The 20,708-nt window shown below is 54.0% G+C and overlaps 1 protein-coding gene across 2 annotated transcripts in view; it reads right to left on the minus strand.

Moving 5' to 3' along the window:
- Positions 1–20,708, minus strand: part of LOXL2 (lysyl oxidase like 2) — a 100,616-nt gene that overhangs the window by 5,167 nt on the left and 74,741 nt on the right. For both annotated transcript variants that reach the window (XM_036032684.1, XM_036032683.1), the window contains exons 7-12: positions 18,864–19,015; positions 14,064–14,231; positions 11,722–11,884; positions 7,612–7,855; positions 2,253–2,368; positions 994–1,130 (exon numbers count right to left, since the gene is read on the minus strand). In XM_036032684.1, coding sequence (XP_035888577.1) covers positions 994–1,130; positions 2,253–2,368; positions 7,612–7,855; positions 11,722–11,884; positions 14,064–14,231; positions 18,864–19,015 — 980 coding nt within the window. The remainder of the gene's footprint in view (positions 1–993; positions 1,131–2,252; positions 2,369–7,611; positions 7,856–11,721; positions 11,885–14,063; positions 14,232–18,863; positions 19,016–20,708) is intronic.

Below are 20,708 nucleotides of genomic sequence, written 5' to 3' on the forward strand. Positions count from 1 at the left end.
GCCCAGGGGAGCTTTTAAAGCCCTTCTGTGGTCACTTCTCTGCAGGTGTCGGTTCATCCCAGGGCTGTCTATAGCGTAGGGACCGTGGGCCAGGCCCAGGGCTGGCTGAAGGGCCCCTTGGAAAGCCCTTCAAGACACAACGACACATTTCTGGTCGCTTACTTTGCCACCCATGGGGCAGGCTGGAAAGCAAGATGGGTGGGGATGTGAGAAAAAGGAGAGCGTGCGAGGGAACCTCTGCAGGTGCACGTGCACCTGTGCGCCCCCATCTTCCCCACCAGGCAGGGACCACTTGCAGGATGGTGGGATGCCGAGGCTCCCTGGTTCCTCCTAAGGGCTGGCCTTCCACTCAGACACGGTGCGCGGAGGCCCTGGCCAGTGCCCCACACCATCACTGGACAGGTGGACTCTGGTGCCAGACATTCTACCACTATTGATCCAGTTCTCGGCTTTGAGAATTGACCCCTCTGCAGACCCTCTTTTATGAGGCAAACATTTTGGGGAGAGGCAAAGCATGGACACGTGTGAGCAACTGCTTTTTTTGAGATTGCTTTCAGCCTCAATGGCACAGGTCAAGGCAGGGCGAGGGTGGCGGGAGCAATCCTGGTGGGGATGGCGAGGGCATAACTCTGAAGGAAGCAAAAGGTGCAGGTGGCCTTTGAGTCTGTGGGACCAATTCCTGGCCTGAGGACAAATCTGGCCATAGATGCCTTTGATCTGAGATCACCAGAGCTTAAGTGCATTGAGTGCCACTGTCTCAGGAGGTCTGCAGTCCACCTGCCCCAGCCCCAGCCTCAGCCTGTGTGCCTCACGGATTCAGGCTTCCTGAGCGACCGCACGGGCCTCTGGGGCAGGACCCTTCAGACAACCTGGCCTCCACGCACATGTCCTGGGCTTGGGCACCCACAGAAAGGGAGCTGCCTCCCCGTCGCTGGGAAAGAGACCCCCTCCTCCCATCAGCTGGGGCCTGGAACTCCTCCCCACACCCCTCACCTGGAACAGGTATTCCCCCGGAGGCACATCGGTGATGTCCACCCACTGGCAGTCGATGTCGTGGCGGTACACGTCCCAGCAGCCCATGGTGATGCCCTGCTCGCCGAAGTTGGCACACTCATAATTCTTCTGGACGTCTGCAGGCAGACGCAGAAGGAGTCCCAGTCACCACGCACATATGGTGCTTCTGCCCTCTGTGCCGTGCTCCCACAAAGGACCCCAAACAGCCCTGCTGGTGGGTGACATCCCCAGACCCACCCTCAGTGTCTCTCTTCCTTCCCCAAGCCCCCCCCACCTCAGGTTGATGAGGGCTCGGCAGCTACTATGTTTGTTATGTGGTGTCTGATCCTCTCTCCCTGGCTCGATTTTCTACCCACATCCCAGCCCTCCTTTCAGACCCAGCCACGGTCCCCTCCTCCACGAAGCCTTCCTTGACTACTCCGGCCTACCTGGCCCTTCTGAGGAATCATTAGCCTGAGAATGAAACACATGCTTATCTGAGAAAGCTCTGGCATTATTTGTTTAGCTTCATGTGGGTTTATCTCATCTCTCTCTGGACAATCAACACTTGGATCTGAGATCGGGTCTGGTTTTTGGCCTGACCTGACCAGGCCAGCCACCTGTATCACCCATAGAAGGTGCTCAAAACCTATTTTCTGTGAGGTTTCATGGCAGACAGTGGCCGTCACATTTACTGAGAGGCTGCCACTCTAAGCAGTGTTGAGCACTACTCTAAGCACTGGGCATACTGAGAAAAACCCTGTCTTCCCTCGAGGGACCCCAGTCTTGTGAGGATGACAGGTGTGCCCACAGGTGATCACAGAGCAGGCGGGGCACTGTGAGCAGAGTGCTGCCTCTGCCTGGGGGTGGGGCAGAGAGAGTCTGGGAACTGCAGAGGGGCTGCTTGAGCTTGAACTTGAAGGGTAAGAGCCTGAGGGGCAGGGGCACTTGGCCTTGGGATATAAGAAGAATGGCTGTGGCAGCCAGAGAGGGAGGCTGTGTCTGCTCCAAGGGTTTAGGCCTTACCAGGGAGGCTGTGTGGCCCCACTGGTCCCCGTCAACATAACTCTTGGGGGATCCAGGCCTTGCCCACTCCCTCAGCCCTGAGTGTGACCACGGAAACTCCCACAGAAAAAGGTCACATTGGAGAGTCAGCAGTGGCAGCATCCAGCATCAGACCTGGGCTCTGGGCTGGGTGGGCACTGCCGTTAGGGCATCCGAGTCCCTCTGCAGCCCCCCAGCACTCCCCACAAAGATACCTCCTTCACATTCGGTGTCCTCCAAGCAGAAGCTGGCCTTGTGGCCCTCTGCCACCTTGGTGCCATTGAGGTTCAGGAGATCATAGTAGGTGAACACTTCCATGCTGTGGTAGTGCCTGCGGTGAGAGGCAGGGCCACGGGTCAGTGTGGGCAGCAGCTGCCGCCTGCAAGCCACTGCCTGGATGGCAACTGGCTTCTGGGGACACCTTGAGTCACGCAGTCCAAAGGGGTGGCCGGTGGGAGAGGAGGGGGTGACAAATGAGGTGGTACCACGGTGCTTATGTGGGCTCCAGAGTGGGGCAGTGGCCCGCCTTCCTCAGCCTTGGCTCCCTGGTGGGCTACATGGGAACAACACCGTGCAGAAGGCAGGGTGGGGTGGGGGCTGCAGGGATGGGCACAGGGCCTGGCACACAGTCCGCACCACAAGTCACCGATATCTGTACCGAGTACTTCCACTGACTCTCCTGCTGCTGCAATGGCTCTCACAGCCCTCTCACCGACGTCTTTGGAAAACTTTTTAAAGTGGGAATGTCGTAGAGAGGGAAGGAGGAGGGAACAGGGAGTGTCTATGGAGTAGGGGGAGAGGCTGAAGAGCTGGCACCAGGCGTGACCCAGGGACAGGCAGGCAGGAGGCCGGAACAGATGGGGAGACGAGGGTGGGGGTGTCAGCCACAGCCGCGTGAGCAGCAGGAAGTCTGTGCTCCTTGCACGGAGCAGATGGGAAAGGCAGGGAGGACAGCTCTGGAGGCCTGTGGGAAGGGGTGAAGCGGCGGAGCACTTGTGCAACCCAGCTGATCGACTGTTTGCACTGTTTATATGACCGTGGTCTCTACACTGGGTGGGGCGGGGGGCAGAGAGAACCCAGCAGATCCTGGGGAAGTGATACATTGGGCTCAGAATACACAGGGGCACCTGGCTGCTGTGGGGCCCCCGAGGTGCTGGGCTGGCGGGCCGTCCTGGGCTGCAACAAGTCCGTCACAAGTCCGCACCTACAGATCACACCTGTCTCTCTCGTTACAGGGCACATGTGGAAAATGGGGAAAACGGAAGGCAGGGTACCTTGGCAGGGGAGCAGAACCACTTGTTTTGTTTATATGTGACCTGAGTTGTCACCTCAGGGAAGAGGGAATGATGTAGTAGGAGAAACTACAGAAATACCTACGACAGGGCTTGTTACAGAGGGGTCCGCGGTACCTGTCAGCTCTCTCCTTATTACTAACCCTCCCTGTAGTAACAGGAGGAGTGTTTTCATTACTACTGCCACCACTACCACTCCTACGATTATCCCCAGGCCCAGGGTAGCTTCCTCGCTCCCCAGGCCTCCCGTGGTTGCCTCAGGCTCCCTCTGCTGGCATTCGCAGCAGGACGGAGGGAAGAGGGAAATGAATGGAAAGGGTAGGTTTTCAGAGAGGAAATTAGAAGTTCTTTTCCTCTTCCTCCCATGTTTGCCTTGGCTAAAATAATGACATAAGCTCCTACACTGGGCTTTTTCCAGCTCTCTCAGGTTTCTGGGTAAAACGATGCTGAGCCGGGGGCCCCCCGGGAACATTCATAAGGATGCGTTTTGTGGCAGCTGAAGCGATGATGTTGAGTCTCCTGGTTTCTGGAAGGAGCAAGATGAGGAATGAGGTCTGACTCATTGCCTAAACCATGTCTGCATCCTTCAGAGAACAGCTTCTGTTACCATGTTTACCAGCTGGAGAGACCGAAGAGAAATAGGTTTATGTTCCCTTGTCCAAACACAACGCAGACGGAGGCCACAGGCAAGCTGCTGTGGGGCTGACCTCCTCCCGCTCCCCCTGCTTCCTGCAAACTTGATTTAAGAGTCGCTGCAGCACCTCAGTTTTCCCCTGCGAACACCGGGAGTGAAACGGCTGGTTGGAGCCTCCCGGTTCTCGCTAGGGGCAGTCCTGGGGTCTCCCTGCTTCCCTCTCCAGTGTGTGCGGCATCACCCCCCCGCCACGTCTCCCTCCCAGCCGGCTGGCCGCAGAGCCCAGGGGCACACTGCCAGCCACCCCTGTCCCCGCACCACTCCACCCTTCCACCCCAGAGAAGGTGGGACACACGTCCTGGTGACGAGGGTACACCTCCTCTCTGAAGGATGCGGTGTCTGGACCTTTGGATGTTTAGGAGGGGGACTGACCCATGGGGGAGAGATAGGACCGCTTCACTGGGGGAGAAACGCCAGAGCACTGAGGAGACTGACACTTGAAGGAGGTCATTCATTGTGATCTGGACAAGGGAAGGACTTAGTCCGAAAGATTCCAGAGCCCAGCACGCGAGGACACGGTACTCGTGGAGGAAGACGGTGAGAGACGCACACTCCACGACAGACAAAACCAGACCAGAGAAAGGCAAGAGGCTTGAGTATATCCTTTGCTAGCCTAGGTCACTGGGGACCCAAACAGAACTTCCAGCCCGAGAATCAGTGCATGTTGTAGAGGAGATGTTTCACTCGCCGTCTTTCCCACGCCTGCCCCCACCCCCTGCCCCCTGTGCCCCTGGGATGGAGGTCCCGGCCGGTGCTCAGCTCTGGTGGGACAGTGCTCCGGTCCCCGTGGCAGGGCGTGCCCCAAGCTCAGGAGGCACTGCCACATGGGCAGGGGCCCTTCTGCTCACTCCATCCTGCCTCCCCGAGGTGCTGGGCAGCGCCCCAGCTGGAACAAAGGCCCACATGTGTGACAAGGGCCTGCACTTGACTCACAGAGGCCACATCACATTTCTGGGGCTTCCACCCAACACGGGGACTGCTCTGCACAGCGGGCAGGCAGGGCAAAGCGAACAAAAGCCTCCCCTTTGTAGTGAAGCCCTCCCTGACTCGGATGGCTGGCACTGGGCTGGATGGACGTCCACCTCCCTGCTGCTCCAGCTCCCAGCCGCTCTCCCAGAGGCTGCAAGGTGGGCGGGCCAGCCCTGTGACACCACTCTGTGTGCTGGTGTGCGTCTGTGCCCGGCTTCATCTGGCCCGTCAAAGCTGGGGCGTGATGCGCTAGGTACACAGGTCTGGTGTACCTGAGAGTCTGGCGTACCCTCAAGCCTCTTGCCTTTCTCTGGCCAGGTTTGGCACCTCTCCCCAGGGACACAAGAAGCAGAGGCGGACCTCATCGAGATCATCCACCGAGGATAACGAATATGAGAGAGAATGACGCAGAGCCTGTCCTCGCCTGCGTGGCAAGGAGACAGCTGAGGCGGTCAATCTCTGTGTCTCTTTGGGCTTTCAAAGAACATAGCTCTGTTTCTCATTGTAGCACCAATTACACTGGGAGGGGGATAGTTTTCCTCATTTGCACTAATCTGAGCCAGGGTTCTCAGAATCTGCTGAATCAGGATGTTAAATATCCCAGAAAAAAATTTTTTTTTGAGTGGAGGAAGGGCCAGCTTTCATCAGACTCCAAAGATACCCAATAGAGTTTTGGGGCCAGGCATCCTGTTGGAAGGTCCTCCCACAGAGCCCTGAGAAGTCCCCAGGGCTCTGGAGGCTGGGGGTGGGGGCTTTCATGCTCCCTGGGACGCTAGGGTCACAGGTCCTCAGTTACAGACCAGCAGGGGAGGTCTGAAGGGACACATGCTCAGCCACATACTCCTTCCCACACAGCCCTCCCACACCATTTACCGGAACATCTGTAAGCCAAGAAATGAAATAGGCCACAGGAAAAGCAGGGGCGGGCAATCCGAAGAAGCTTCCCTAATGTCACCATGTGTATTCTCAGAGGACAGCCCATTTGTGGCAGAGCAAGTGTATGTCACACAGAAACTCCTGCCAAGTAATGTCTGGGTGGACCGTCTAGTGTGGGGCAGAGACGCAATTACCTTCTCCTTATAGACGCTCTGATGGTGGCAGCCCCTGAGGGCCCAGGCAGCCACATGCCACCCAAGGAAGCCAGGCACCAATGTGGTCACGACTTCCCTTTTATCCCTGACTTCCACCTTGCAGAAAACCGACATGCTTCTGCACAAAGAGCAAAAATTTTTTGGCTAACGAGGACTTTCAGAAAACACAGAGAGTATTATAAAGGAAACTCAGCACCCTTAAGTTCTACCACAGTCCTGTCTTTTGAAACGAGTTGAACAAGTGTACCCCCAAACTGAGTCAACTGTGTCGAGGCCATCAGCTGTCCCGTGATAGGGCAGCCGGAGAGGTTTGTGATGGAGGGTCAGTGGAGGCAGCAGAAAGAGCGCACACTGGGGGCTCAGACAGGCCTGAGTCAGCTTCCCCACCGAAAACCAAGCCTCCGCTTCCTCACCCACAAAAGTGAGGGTGTCTGGCACTCAGAAGACATCAAGAAATGTTCGTTCTTATGCCCCTAACAGTGACCCCTGAATTTTTGAGCTGGGGGGAGGCCAAGAGATGAGCTAGACTTGGGTGTCTCAGACTATGATAGTCACACAAGTACCTGGTGACCCTGTTAAATCACCAACTCTAACGTGAAGCCAGCCCCAGGCCCTGGGGTGCCGGCTGACAGCAGGTGCACCAGCCCATGGCTTCGCTTTGAGAAGCTGGACCAAGTGCAAAAGCTCTGGTGTGCAGCTGGGGGTCTGAGCACAGGGACGGGCATCCACTGGGCCAGCTCCGTGGACCCTGGGGGGGCTGCAGCCGCAGTGTCAAATGGCAGGGGCCTCCTCCCATCCCTTGCAAGAGTGTGCTTGCTTCTGTTTCTGGCTCAGGTCTGGGCAGGAAAAGGTGAAGAAGCAGGGGCCACACATTCTGGATTAGAGTAGGAATCCAGGCAAAGAACAAATGGGAAGGCTGGAGATGAAGGGGGTGGCTTCTGTTGGCTCCAGCTGGGGCTGGCTCTGGGATTTCACTCTGTTCCTGCCCAGGATTTATAGCCCTGGGATCAGACCCACAAACTGAGGCCTGGAAGGGACATGAGAGGTCCTGCGTGATGTGGCCCAGCTGCCTGGAGGCACAATGCGCTCGAGAGACCAGGCCTCATGACTCTTGGGGCTAGAACACTCGTCCCCAAACCCACTGTCTTCCTAGAAATATTTTAAATATATCCTGGTATTTAAAGTATATTTTTAAATGACCTCAGAGTCCAATCACTGCAGAACTTCCAAGCTCCCTGCAGAGCACAAATTTCCTGTGGTCACACTTGGAAACCACAGACAAAGTTTGTTCCCTAACGTGAGAGGCATGCGGGCAGGACAGAGCCTAGGCTCGGGGAGGGAGAGGGGCCAGGGCAGCTGCAGCGGAAAAGGGCGGGCCAGCTCACAGACTCCCTCTAGCTCAGGGAAACCCTGCCCCTGGACCGTGGGGCCTCTGTAAGTGACCCTGTGATTCTCAGTCCCATCAGGACATTGGGCCCTGCAGGACATTGGGCTGGGACAGCTTGGGGACGATGAAGGGAGGCCTTACCTGTGGCAGTCATGCCAGATCCATGCGTGGCGGCCATTCTTGGGCCGGAAGTCGGACTGGCCGTTGTTGTGGATCTGGGAGGAAAAGCGCAGCAGCCGCCGGTAGCCTGTCCTGGGGTCGGTCTGGGCAGCCGAGGCCGAGAGGCAGCTCTCCTCCATGGCGCACTGGAGCATGAACATGGGCCGGTCCTCCAGGTAGGTGGTCTGCTGCACGATCTCCGCACTGAGGACCAGGTCGGGGGCGGCTGTGGAGGGCAGCACGGTGCTCAGGCCAGACTCGAGGCCCCTCATACCTGCCCAAGACCTTGACTTCTGATCCCTGAACTGGGGCAAACTTCCCTGCCACCACCCCCTGTCCCTGCCTGGCACTGCCTTCTGGAATTGGCTCATGATCTCCCTCTCAAGGCCACCTTCCTTCAGGGACGCCACCCCAAATTCCTCTCCCCCTTCTCTGCATGTCCCCTGGAAATGGTGTGATCCAGGTGGTGGGTACATGAGGATTCGCTCTATCATCTTCACTACTTTCGAGCAGCTTGAGATTTCCATAACAAAAACCAAAGAATAACAAGGACAATGGCAAATAATAACAATGTTCTCTCCACCCAGAAGGAGAATCCTCTTAATTCCTTGGGCTGACTCTTCTGGGAGCGATACAGATCTATTTTTCAATGTGGGTGATGCTGTATGTAGATTTGTAGTCTGTTTATATTGTTTCCCTTTCAAATACATCTTGATGTATTTCCTTGTTAATAAATATCCATTACAACATTCATGACATCGCTACATAATATTTAATTCACAACCCTACCCCATATTTTTTAGATATATTGGTTGCTTGGAATTTTTCCCAGTTGAAGATAAAGCTGCAGTAAACATCCTGTAGTAAGTCTGTGTATACAACTTGAATGATTTCTTTGGAATATATTTCTTTCAGTGAAACTGCTGAGAGGAAAAGCTGCATATTTCCCGGGCTCTGATGCTCGTTATATTTCGAATTACCCAACAGGTTCTTCTGGTTTCCACTCACACTTGCTCTAGGGCTTAGTTTTAAAAGGGCATCTTTTAAATGGGATGGATTTACTCAATTAGCATGTTGCATATAGCAGGTGTTTAAAAAATTACTGATGGCTACAATCTATATTTACTGTAAAGTTGTATTAGGATTCACTTCTTTACAAAAAGACTAACTGTAAGTTTCCCTTTATAAGGGAGATTCCATTGAACATTTCTAGTATGTGCCATTTCACAAAAAAATATTATATATGAATTATTTACAAGGTCCATCTACCTTTATTTTCTGACAAGTTGCTTATAAATTTCGGAAGAGCATGTGAAAGGGCACACAGGTGGATGTGGGGCTGGGAGTGAAGACAGGAACTGGGGGCTCCCATGGGCTGGGAACTCCTTCTTCTTGGAGCACACACACAGGAGGCATGCCGGATGTTCGGGCACTTTAAGAGAGGGGCTGAGAGTCTCTTATTCATTGTCTGTACACTAGTCAGCCCTCGGCTTACCTCTTTCTGAGAGGAGGCCAGGTCTGCCTCCAAATCAGAAACTTAACATAGTGGGCCTGTGCTTGGCTGGCCCCCGGGGTTGTGCTCTTAGCATCTGCTGTGGGATGGAGCCCTGACCTCCTTAAGTTCCGGGACATCCACCAGAAGCCCACCAGAGGCACGCCTTCATGCACCCACTTGCCAAGCGTTACGATGGAACTGCTAAACAAGGCAGACCTCACTCTCTCGCAGGAGAGAGGGACAGAAGCAGTGTTAAGTGGTCACAACTATGGCCAGAGCTTGAAGGAGAAATAGGGGATGTGTTGGGGATTATAACGAGGGTACTCAGTCTGGGGAAGTCAAGGAAAACTCCCTTGGAGGCAGTCACCTTCTAGCTGTTCCCAGAGGATGAGCAGAGTTTAGAGTGGGGGTAGAGACAGCATTGCAGGCAAAACAAGTAGCACAGGGCAGGTCCCTGAGGTGTGAAGGGGGCAAGGCGTGTGGTCAGGACAGTAGGAAGGTAGGGGGTAGAAGGCCGCAGGGAATGAGTTTGGGTGCGTGAGCTGGGTCACTGAGTGCTGTGGGAGAGCCCGGGCAGGGCTTGAACAGAAGGGAGCCCGTGTGGGAGGCAGGCGCTGGCTCTGGCTCAGGGAGGGGAGGGAGCTGGGGGCACGTATCACCGGGGACCCAGTGAGGAGCCTGCGGTGAGGCAGCGTGGGACCTGGGCACGGAACACAGGCGGAGACAGTAGAGTGGAGGGTGGTGGAAGGAGCTGAAAGAACACATTAAGGCAGAAATCAAGATGGAGTGAATGTGGAGCAATGAGCGAGAGAGAGATGGGGGAGAACTTGCAGATTTGGGGCGAGTGAAAAGGCTGGTTCAGAAAAGGTAATTAATTACAAGGGGATGCCTAAAGAATAGACTTTATTTGTCTGAATAAAGCATTAAGTCACATCAGTGTTTCTGGCCCAAATGGCTACTGCCCCCTGCAGACTCTGAGTGCCACCATCAGCCTAAGACAAGGGTTTCTCTGGGCAATGGCCTCTTGAAGCTCATTTCTGGCCTGCCGTGAGGAGTCTGTGCAGGGCATTGCTTATCCAGCAACTCACAGTCCTCATAGTAAATTTCCTTCAAGCTTCTCTTGACTCATGGGTTTGCTTCTATCTCATGGATACTGTGAATTATATTAATGAACAGTTTTCCTCTTTCCTTTGGCTGCTGGGAAACTCATTGTGAAATTTACAACCTCTCGGTAGTGAGTGTATGAGACTCTATAGTACATATTTTTAATTCACCTCTCTCGGATTCATTTGAAGCCACTAACTTTTTGGCTATATCTACTTTCTTTTCACCTGCTTTTATTTTATGCTACCTTGAATTTTATTTAGGTTTATGTCATCTAAATATCCTTTTGGAAAGAATGGTCTATTACAAGTATAATGAATTAATAAGCCAAGAAAAGGCCCCTGAGAGCAGTGAGACTGGTTCTCTGTGCCTGGGTGTATCTCCCCCGGGGGGGCTGGTAAAGATGAGGAACCTGTCCCTCCTCTCAGACAGGATGCAGTAGCTTGGGGTGTTGGCCCCAGCAGCCAGCACTGGCATCCGGAGTCCTGCCTCACGGGGTAGGAGATGCTGTATGAGTCCAGAAGGGGCTGATGGGGGGATAGACCTGGCTAAGCTCCAGGTTTCACCTTCTCCCTAGTTCTCCACGATGGTAAAGGGCACCATTGTTTACTGAGCACCTGCATACAGTCATTGTCATACTTGAATGTTCAGTTTCTAGAAATGACGATAGCTGCAGATCACAGTGGTTAACTAGCTTTGCTGAGATCAGCAGTAAGTGGCCGGCAGGGTCTGGTCTCAGGGTCCTGGTCCAAACCCTGGGCCTCTCCTGCCTCCCTGATGCGCGAGCGAGTGGTTTTGTACGGCCAGGGGTGGGGGTGGGGGGGCTGCCTGGAGCTTGGGGGTCAGGAAAGCAGCAAGCCCGCAGGCCATCCTCTGGTCCTCTCGCAGCAGCCCGGGAGGGAAACTTCACCAGCTGGGCCATTCTGAGCCCTGGTGAGGCCCCCCTTTCTGTATTTTCAGTTTCTCTAGAGTGCCCGGTGGTTACCAGGAAGCTAAATCGCCTCGAGGGCCTGAAACAGAAAACGGTCTGCAGAGGAGAGTGGCAGGGAGAAAGCAGGCTGGCGTGCACCGGGCGCCCACACGAGCTGCATGGCTCACTCACCTCAGAACCGTCCACTGAGGAAGTGTTCTCACTGTTCACTGCCAAGAACAGGAGTTCTCACCCACTAACCTGCCCAAGAACGCTTAAGTAGTCTACAGCAACTGTGGGATTTGAACCCAAGACCCCCAGACACCCAGTTGCTCTCCTGCTTTCTTCCACCCTCACCCCCACCCCAGCCTCCATCAGGCATGGTTCCGTGGCTGGGGCTGGGGGTATCCCTTTTGTGGTTTGCACCCAACTTCTAACTTAACGAGAATTAACCTCTGCTCTCCCCCTTTGCTTGGCTCATGGCAGAGGTCTCAGGGCCTAGCAAGGAAGGAATAACCAGGGGGCTCTGGCCCCTTCCTGGAGCCTGGTGGGGAGGGTGGACACGACCCCCTGGGACTCTCACTTTCTGAGCAGGCGACTCCAGCCCCATATTGCATTCTGCCCTGGGGGCAGGCCACATCCTCGTCGTGGCGACAGTGTGCCAGGGACAGCTCCGTTCCCGAGCATTTCACTCCGCTCATGACCACTTTGTTGGCATTGCTGTTTTCGTGCCAATACCAGGTCTCCTGGAGAATCGACAAAAGAAATGGTCAGCATGTCACCTTGAGTGGTCACTTTCTCATATTCTACCAATGTTCAGCTCCACAAAAGTCTCAAAGTTTTATGATTCCATTTTGCAGATGGAGACGGCTGAGGCACAAAGAATCATTTACCCAAGTCGTACAGTTTGTTAGTGGCAGAGCAAGTGAGAATCCAGGTCTTCTGACTGTGAGAATGGGGTTCTGTTGACCCCCACCCCCACCCCGCCGCTCTACGGAGCATCGCTACGGTTGCTTTGGTCAAACAGCTGTTCAGTGCTGTGGTCAGAAATGGCAGGCACCTGCAGCCCACACTGCCACTGGCTCATCATGAGACCAGGGCAGACATTACTAATCACACACAGCACTTCTCTTCTGAGCCTGAATGTGACCTCAGAATCCTTCTCTACACAGTGCTCCAGGAAGACACTAGTAAGTGAACAGAATTGGCACGAGAGATGAAATTTATTCACATATGGTAGTAATTAACTTGATATCCATACATCCCACTGGTTGTTTCCCTAGAGAATCTGACTATACATCCCTCACCTCTAGGCAGAACACAGGGGCCTAGAGAAGGGACAGGCCTTGTCCTCAGTGACAGACATCAGCTGTGGGCCCATCGCACAGTCCCGGCTGAGACCAAGATGCCTTAGGAATGGGCTGACAAGGAACAAAAACTGCTGGGCAGCCAATATGCTGTAGTAAGCACTGTTTTTCTGCTCTCCGGAGAGAAATGGAGAGGCTTGTCATAAGCAGTATCGGCAGGGATACCGTGTGCTCCGGGCGGCTGGCTCCCCGAGGGCGGGGGCAGCAGTGCCAGCAGCCACAGGGCAGCATCTGCTTGTGATGCACTGCTTACCCTGCACCGGCAGGCACTGAGGTCCAGCATCACTGCCGGGGTCCCTCCAGGTCTCACCCTTAGAAACCCCCTTCCCAAGCAGGGCCAACTGGGCACAGGAGCTGGAGGCAGGGTTAGCAAAGCAAGGCCCGGGGTGGGGGTGGGGGTGAGGTGCTCCAGCCCTTTTCTTGCTCTGTGAGAAGCTGAGGAAGGTGTTTAGAGCCCAGATCCTGTGGACCTGGGATTCAGTCCACACCACAGGGAGGGAACTGAGGCCTGGAAAGGTGGCTGCTTTGCCCCAGGTTGGTGTGCTGTGGGCAGTTGGGAGCATAGTGGGGAGTAGGTTCTGAGCCTTCTGTCTCTTCCTCCCCTCCACCCCCTACCCTCCGCCTCTTTCTGATCCTGTTCTACTCCGAGAGTGTCTGTTCCCCCACAGTCCAGAGGCCAGAGGGAATAATTGTTTTATCCTCACCCGAGGACATGCCCACCAATTCCAGAGAGAGGGGAAGGGAGGGAGAGAGAGGGGAGAGAAATATTGATCAGTTGCCTCCATTGTGTGCTTTGACCTGACACCAAACCCACAACACAAGCTTGTGCTCTGACTGGGAATTGAACCCATGACCCTTTGGTTCACAGGATGATGCCCAACCAACTGAGCCACACTGGCCAGGGCAGAGGGAATAATTTCTGAAGCCAAACGCTACTTGTTTCTCTTCTGCCTTTCAGTGGGGGCAGAAGCTTGGCTGCCCTCAGCTGAGTTGCTGCCTTTGAAGAAGGGACCTGGGAGAGGAGGGCACAGCTGCTGTGACAAAGGTACTGGATGGGCTTAGAAATGTAGCAGCCGGTCAGCGGGAGAATGCAGGAACGTGGCCTGATGCTGTGAACATGTTCTGGCCAGAGGGGCCTCCAAGGGAGCAAGCTAAGGTGTATGGTGTGTTGGGCCTTGGCCTGGGCGGTCTCTACTACCCTGTAGGACTGAGCTGCTTCCCTCTGCAAAGGACACATCAGGACACCCCAAGATTAGCCCTTGTCTTAGGATGAGTCCCAGGGCACAAAGCTGAGTGAACTGGTCTTCATTCTGCAACGAGGGAATGTGGAGGTGTGTGTGTGTGTGTGTGTGTGTGTGTAACCTCCACCCAAGGACTCAGAGTCGTGAGGGGCAGAACTGAAGCCAGGATGTAGTTCCTGCCTCCTAGGCCCCAGCCCTTTGCTCTCCTCATCCTGGACAGCTGGGGAAGATCCATAGAAGACAGTGGGTGGAGGATGGCTGCATAGAGGTGGGCAGGATCAGACTACATGGAGGGGCCTGAGCCCGGGACCTCTCACCTGGAAGGCGTTGCTGGCGAACCCCAGGCCCAGCTGCCTGCAGACCACCATGGCCTCCACGATGCCCCAGCCATCGCCGCACACTGTCCCCCATACAAGGGACCCGTTCCTCTCCACCAGCACCTCCACCCGGCCCTCGTAGGGGTTCCGACCCCCGTGCAGGCGCAGCTGTAGACAGAAAGGTGGGCATGGTCACCAAAGGGGGATAGAGAGGAGCAGTCCCACCGTATTGCCATCAGTCCCAATTCTCCCTGGCCATGAGGTCCTGCTTGGGACACAGTCAGATTCAACAGCATCACTGAGAGCCTACTGTGTGCCGGCATCTGCCCAGCCTGCTCTTACACATCAGGTCCTGGCACCCGGGGGACCTAGAGCCTAGGTAGCCGGAAGGCCCACAGACCCCCACTGAGTATCACAGCAGAATCTGCCTCTGCTCCCCATGAGGTCCCCAGTGGGGGCTCTTAGAATCAGACCCTTGGCAGGATGCGTCCAGGGCCTCTAAAATATCAGAATTCCCCAGATTGCTTCCTGGGCCCTCGTCTCACCACACCCTCTGCTTGGCTGGTCCCAGCTCCTGACCTCATCCCCTCCCGAAGCGCCCCTGCCGTCCTCTCCACCCAGAGCTCTCTGCCAGAGACCCAGAGAGCCAACTGCCTACTGGATAATTACACTTGGCACCTCTGAGACCCCTAAGTGGAACTTGTCCTCTTCTCTCTCCACCCAAACATGTGCTGTCTCTCCCCCTTGTTCCCTGTGTCAGCTAAAGTCACTGCCATCTCTCCCGGGGCAGCCAACTCTCTATGAAAGGCCAGCCAGTAAATATCTTAGGCTCTGTGGGCCGTGTGTCCTCTGTCGTAAGCACTCAGCTCTGCCATGTAGTGTGCAAGCAGTCACAGATGACAAGTCAGTGACTGGGCGTGGCTGTGTCCCAATAACACTGTATTTACAAACACAGGCAGAGGGATGGGTATGGCCTGCAAGCTGCAGTCTGCTCATGCCTGCTCGATTCTGTCATACAAGTCAGAAATCTGGGAACCATCCTCAACATCCTCCTCTCATCACCCACATCCTGGTGGACTTTACCCCCCACGTCTCTCGACAACCCACCCACTTCCCTCCCCTTCTCCCAGGCACCACTGTCTCTGGCCTCTACTCTTGCCTTCATCCCCTTCAAAGGGAAGAGAGAACCCTGTCAGTTAATGTCATTCACAGTATCCATGAGATGGAAGCAAGCCCATGAGTCCAGAGAAGCCCATTCTCTACTTATAAGCCAGAGGCATCTTTAAAAAGCACCTGACCTGCCACTCCCCTGCTTAGAACAGCTCGGTGGCTCCCAGGGGCCCCACTGCTCCCCTCTGCCACCTGCCGTGCGTCTCCCTCATTCCTGCTCCCTGACCTCCAGGCACTCAGGCCTCCTTTCCGTTTCCATGGCTCCCCGATTCTCACAACCACATCCCACAGGAAGTCACACATTTCACATGGAAGCCCACTGCATAGAGGGGCCGATCTTTTTCCTCTTCCAGCCTCATCCCCACTGACAGTCCCCTCTGCTGCGGGCCAGCGCCCCTACATTCCACAGCTCCCTACTGTGGTTTTCTGTTTTGTATAAGGCAAGTGCCTCACTTAAGCTTTGGTTATGAGGCATCCCCTTTCCAGGAGCCTATCTCAGATAAACACATTGCCAGCCATTCGACTGGATGAGGAGCCAGCCCCCTCCGCTCCCTGAGGGTTGTTTCAGAGATCTTGGTTGATTTTGATAACTGACATTTGAGCCACCTTTTTCTCTCCCTCTCTTACGTTTTACATTCAGCAATAAAAAGTGAGCTCGTGGAACCCTAGGTCCTCACCCTTGACCCCAATAAAAGTGGAACCCAGCCCTAGGTGCTCTTTCTCCACCTGTGACCTCACTGTGTGGCCCCGCACTGTGTGATTTCAGTCCTGTAAGTAATAAATCTTTGTGTCTTCAAAGTTCTCTGATGGTTATTGCTGAAGGGCATCTTGCAATCTTCGTAAAAGCCACAAGGGTCCAGCACAGAACACCTACCTGTCTCCTTAGCATTTGTGACGACTGTAATTACACAACCCTACAATTTGTTTAACCTCTGTCTCCTCTGTTAGAATATCAGCTCCAAAGGGCAGTGCTGGATTTGTCTGTCCTCGTGTGTGATCAATATCAAAGACAGCGTCTCAGGAATGTTGGGTATGGCACAACTATTTCTGGAATGAATGAATAAATAATCAGTCCTGCTAAGTGAAGGCATGGACCAACTTATATGAGCTCACGCAGGGAGATCTGGAATCTGGGGACGGGCTCTAAAACTGCAGACCTTAATCCAGATACCTCACCTTGCTGCCCTTTGAGCTTCTAACAATTCATGCCTTTGGGATAAGGCATTCCTGGAGGATTCATACCTCCAGGAATCCTCAGCACTGAAGCTGTCTGGTCAACGGTCCTTAGCAACAGTACAATAGCTGACCATTCCTTAGCAACAGCATGACCCTCAGGGCACATCTTCATTCCTATTATGGACTTAGAGGATGCAGGGGTCAATGAGGTCAGCTGGCAAACAGATAAGCCAAAGGCAGCTATGATGTTGTATCTATCTCAGGGCTCTTGAGTAGGTGAATAAAATTAAATAGTTCATGGAAAGTGCTCAGCAAGGCTTGCCCCCTGGAACTGCTTGTGAGATATTAGACACCATCATAACAATGGCCATTATTAGCTGGGATTCCCATCAGAAAACATGACCCTCTCCAGAGCAGACAGAAGGGCTCAGAACAGGCAAGAGGCCTGGCCTTCAGGAGGCTGACGCCAGCTTTCCTGAGTGCCGTTGGCCTTGCCGTGACTGGATAGACAAAACCAACTCCAAGTCTGTGGCCTGCATCAGCCACTCAAGGAAGTCAACTGGTTTTTCTAGGGATCTTCTCTCACCTCCTTTATTAGAAAGACAAACTGAAGCCTCAAAAAGATTAAGGAATCAGTTAGTGAGTGGTTATTATAAACCAACTTGTGTCCCAAAAGTCAAATGTGACTGTACTGGAAGAAAGAGCCTTTCAAGAGATAATTGGGTTAGATGAGGTCATATGGGTGGGGCCCTCAGCCAAAACGACTGGTGCTCCGACTAGAAGAGGAAGAGGCACGGGGGACGCAGAAGCTCGGAGGAAAGGCCATGAGAGCACATGGAGAAATCTGAAAGCCAAGGAGAGAGGCCTCAGGAGAAACCAACCCGGCTGGCACCTTGATCTTGAAGTCCCAGCCTCCAGAACGAGGAGATGATAAATCTCTATTGTTTAAACCACCCAGGTCTGTGGTGTTTTGCTCTGCCAGCCCAGCACACTAACAACGATAAAACTCAGAAGTCTCGATTCTTCTGCCCAGTACCATTGCCAGCGCCTTTGGGGCCCCAGTCCGGCCCTGCAGAGGCCTGACTGCTATGGCGAGAATTGGTGCAGGGATTTCTTCCAGGGGTGACTTGTCAGGGGCCAAAACAGCAGATCCAGGTGTAATACTCTCCCACGCTCTACAGTTGAGAGTAGGGGCCACCTCCCAGAACTGGGTGCCGTGAAAGGGTGAGGGCTGTTTGTGCTGGGAGTTTGGTGCCTCTGCTGGCCTCGCTGGGCCTGGCTCAGCAATTCCCATCGTAACACAGCTCTCTCATTTGGGTTGAAAACCCCACTCCACCCAAGTCCAATCCGTCTGAAATGAATGGTGCCACAACTCGCCAGCTCAGAGAACATTGGTTTTTGTAGCTCTGTTACGGCTCCTAGAATGCTGCTGGATAATCACAGGTGGCCAGCCTTCCCACCGCTGTGGAGCTGTGGCCGACACACCTGCTCACCCACAGCTCTGCTTACCCACAGCCCTGCTCACCCACAGCCCTGCTCACCCACGAGCAAATGCATGACTTGGCTAAGTATTATTAGGTTCACATTTTTGGCCTTGGGGCAATGAGTTGCACATGATGTATTATGATTGACCATCCAGTAGTGCTTTTGGCATACTGGTGACAAGGTCAAGAATCACTATCCAAGTAGGACCCCAGCTAGGAAACCATCCTGCACCCTGATGTGTCTGTATTTGCTCATCTTTAAAATAAGCACTCAAGAAGCTCTGCCACTGTGCCACCCACCAGATGATGCACAGACCTGACCACATTCATGGCCTAACAAAGAACATTAAATAAGATGTACTGGGCCTTTTGGTAAGACTGGACAGACCTCCCAGCAAAGAGGAAGTCATCTGTTGGCTACTCTCATGGGCAAGGTCATCCAAGCTAGGAGACACAGTGTAGGTTTTTTGAGACCCCTGTCTCAGTATGGGAAGGTGTGTCTCTGCTATTAAGGTTCCTTGTTCTTTCTCTCTGATTACCAAAATCCAGTCTTCTGTTCCCAAATACTGTCTGCATTGTGCTCACACCTGTTTGATTTGCAGACCTGTTGTCACTGTGGTCCCTGTGGGTCCTTAGAAGGGCCCACACCAAGGGTGTCCCTCACAGAAAGGTCTGAAATGAGATCACACCACACATCCCAAGTGCAGGATATGACACACAGTGGACGCTCAACATCTGCCACCAAGGACAGTGGCGCTTATACATAAGTTTTCTCATTTGGCGCACATACAAATGCTAGGTGGCCCTGTCATTAACGGTGATGACAGCAGAGCCTGAGCCCCTCCTGAGTTCATCACCAGAGCCCCTTCAACCACTATCAACCTTCAGAGTGAGGTCACTTGGTCTCTAGTCTCTGGGGCCTCAATGGCCTGAATGTAACATAGTCCCCTCTGTGTGACAGTCTCTTCACCTTCTTCTGGAAGCCCATGGCAGGGATGTTGCACCGCACACCAGCATCTTCTTCGTGGTTGCAGCCCTGGGACTCGGCGTTGAATTTGCAGTCTATGATGGACTTCTCATTCCCAGCACACTCGATCTCGTTGAGATGGATGGGTCCTATCCCTGGGGGAGAAAACAAATGTGGGCTATGAAGGCTTCCAAAGGAAAGTTTCTGGAACTGGCAAGAAAGTCCCAGGTAATAACATGCCTCTCCTATCCTCAAAACTCTTCCAACTGCCTCCCACAGTCAGCTCCACGGCCCCGCCTTTCCTCCCTGGAGAGAATGGCCCCTTGTCTCAGAATCCACTTCTCCCACAAGGGCTAATGAGGGTCGGACAAACTTGTGTGACCTTGGCCCACTTGCTCAGCCTCCTGAATATCGTTTTCTCCTCTAAATGAAGGAGCTGGACTAGAAGACACCTCGGTTTCCTCCCCAACTCTCACCTTTCAGGCTTTATGAATCAGAAAAGGGTGGCTACCCCAGTCTATTCGGGGTCCCTTTAGGGAACTGATGGCACGCTCAAATTGGATGATCTGAAGGAACTTAGAAGAAGAGGTTTTAACATAAAGGTATGAACAGAGTGTAGGGAAATCACACCATCACAAAGGGCAGTCCTGGAGTCAGGGGCTAATAGCCCGGGGCCACTGGGAGCAGCCCTGGGCCTGCAGGTGAGTGGAGGGCGGCGACGTCTAAGAGCAGTGTGGAAAGGCACCTGATGGGAGCTGTTACCCCCAGTGAGGGACACGGTGGCCTGCAAGGACCTTTTAAGAAATACCCGGCCTCTCTCTGCTGCCCACCTCCAGTCTGCTGCCAGTGCTCCCTGCTGGCCACACCCAAGCACACCTCCCAGTGTTATGAGCAAGTGTGGACAGTGGAGCTGGGAGTGCAGATGAAAGAATCAGCAAATGACTGATGGTGAGCATGCGGGAAGCTTCTCTTACAGGTGCCAAGATACCAAGGGGAGGCCTCCCACTGCTGGTGAGAGAATTCCCAGCCGGACCAGCATTCAGCTCAGCTCAGCTCATAAAGCGACCTGTCTTCTGTTCAGCCCATCATGATGGATCTAAGTCCAGTTCTTCCCAGGAGCTTTGGGCTGCGTTGACTTGGCCCTGCCCTGCCTGTGACCTTCTCCCTCATCTGACCCTCACCACCCTCCTGACCCTCATCACTCAAACACCTGCTCAAATCTCCTGTCTTTACAGCAACTCTCTCCTGATCCCCACACCTCCCTCTGGCACACCACTTTTGTCCCCTTCAGAGAGAACTTCTTGAAAGCGACACTCATGTTGTTCTCTGTACTTTCACAGCCAGCAGCAGGATTGTCCCCAGTCTGTTTCCCTGACAGCCCTTCCCCCTCTCCGGCAAGGGCCCCTCTGCCCACCCGGTGACCCTCATTAGAAGCCTGGGTCATCTCTAGTACTGCCTCGGTTTTCACCGGCACACAATCCGTTGCTGTGTTCTGTTCACTCCCCCAAAGCCAAGTGCTGTTGCTCTCTCATTCTTGACACCATGACACCAGTCCAGCCCTGCCACCTCCCACTTGGATGAATTCAGCAGCTTCTAGCCTCCCTTCTGCTTGCTTATTCTAAAACTATTTCTACACGGTAGCCCAAGGGATTTTCTAATGCAAATCAGACCATGTCCCTGCTCGCCTGAAATCCCTGCAATGGCTTCTCACTGCCCTTCATGGCAAAATCCTCAGTTCCCAGACGGCCTGGCAGGCCCTGCAGGATCTGATGTCCGCTTAGCCTTCTGGCTCTGCCAGCTCCTCGCCCTCAGCCACATTGTCTTTTTCAGTTGGTCCATGGAGCCACG

The sequence above is a fragment of the Phyllostomus discolor genome, chromosome 8 (genome assembly GCF_004126475.2).
Source record: "Phyllostomus discolor isolate MPI-MPIP mPhyDis1 chromosome 8, mPhyDis1.pri.v3, whole genome shotgun sequence".
NCBI classification, from domain to species: Eukaryota; Metazoa; Chordata; class Mammalia; order Chiroptera; family Phyllostomidae; genus Phyllostomus; species Phyllostomus discolor.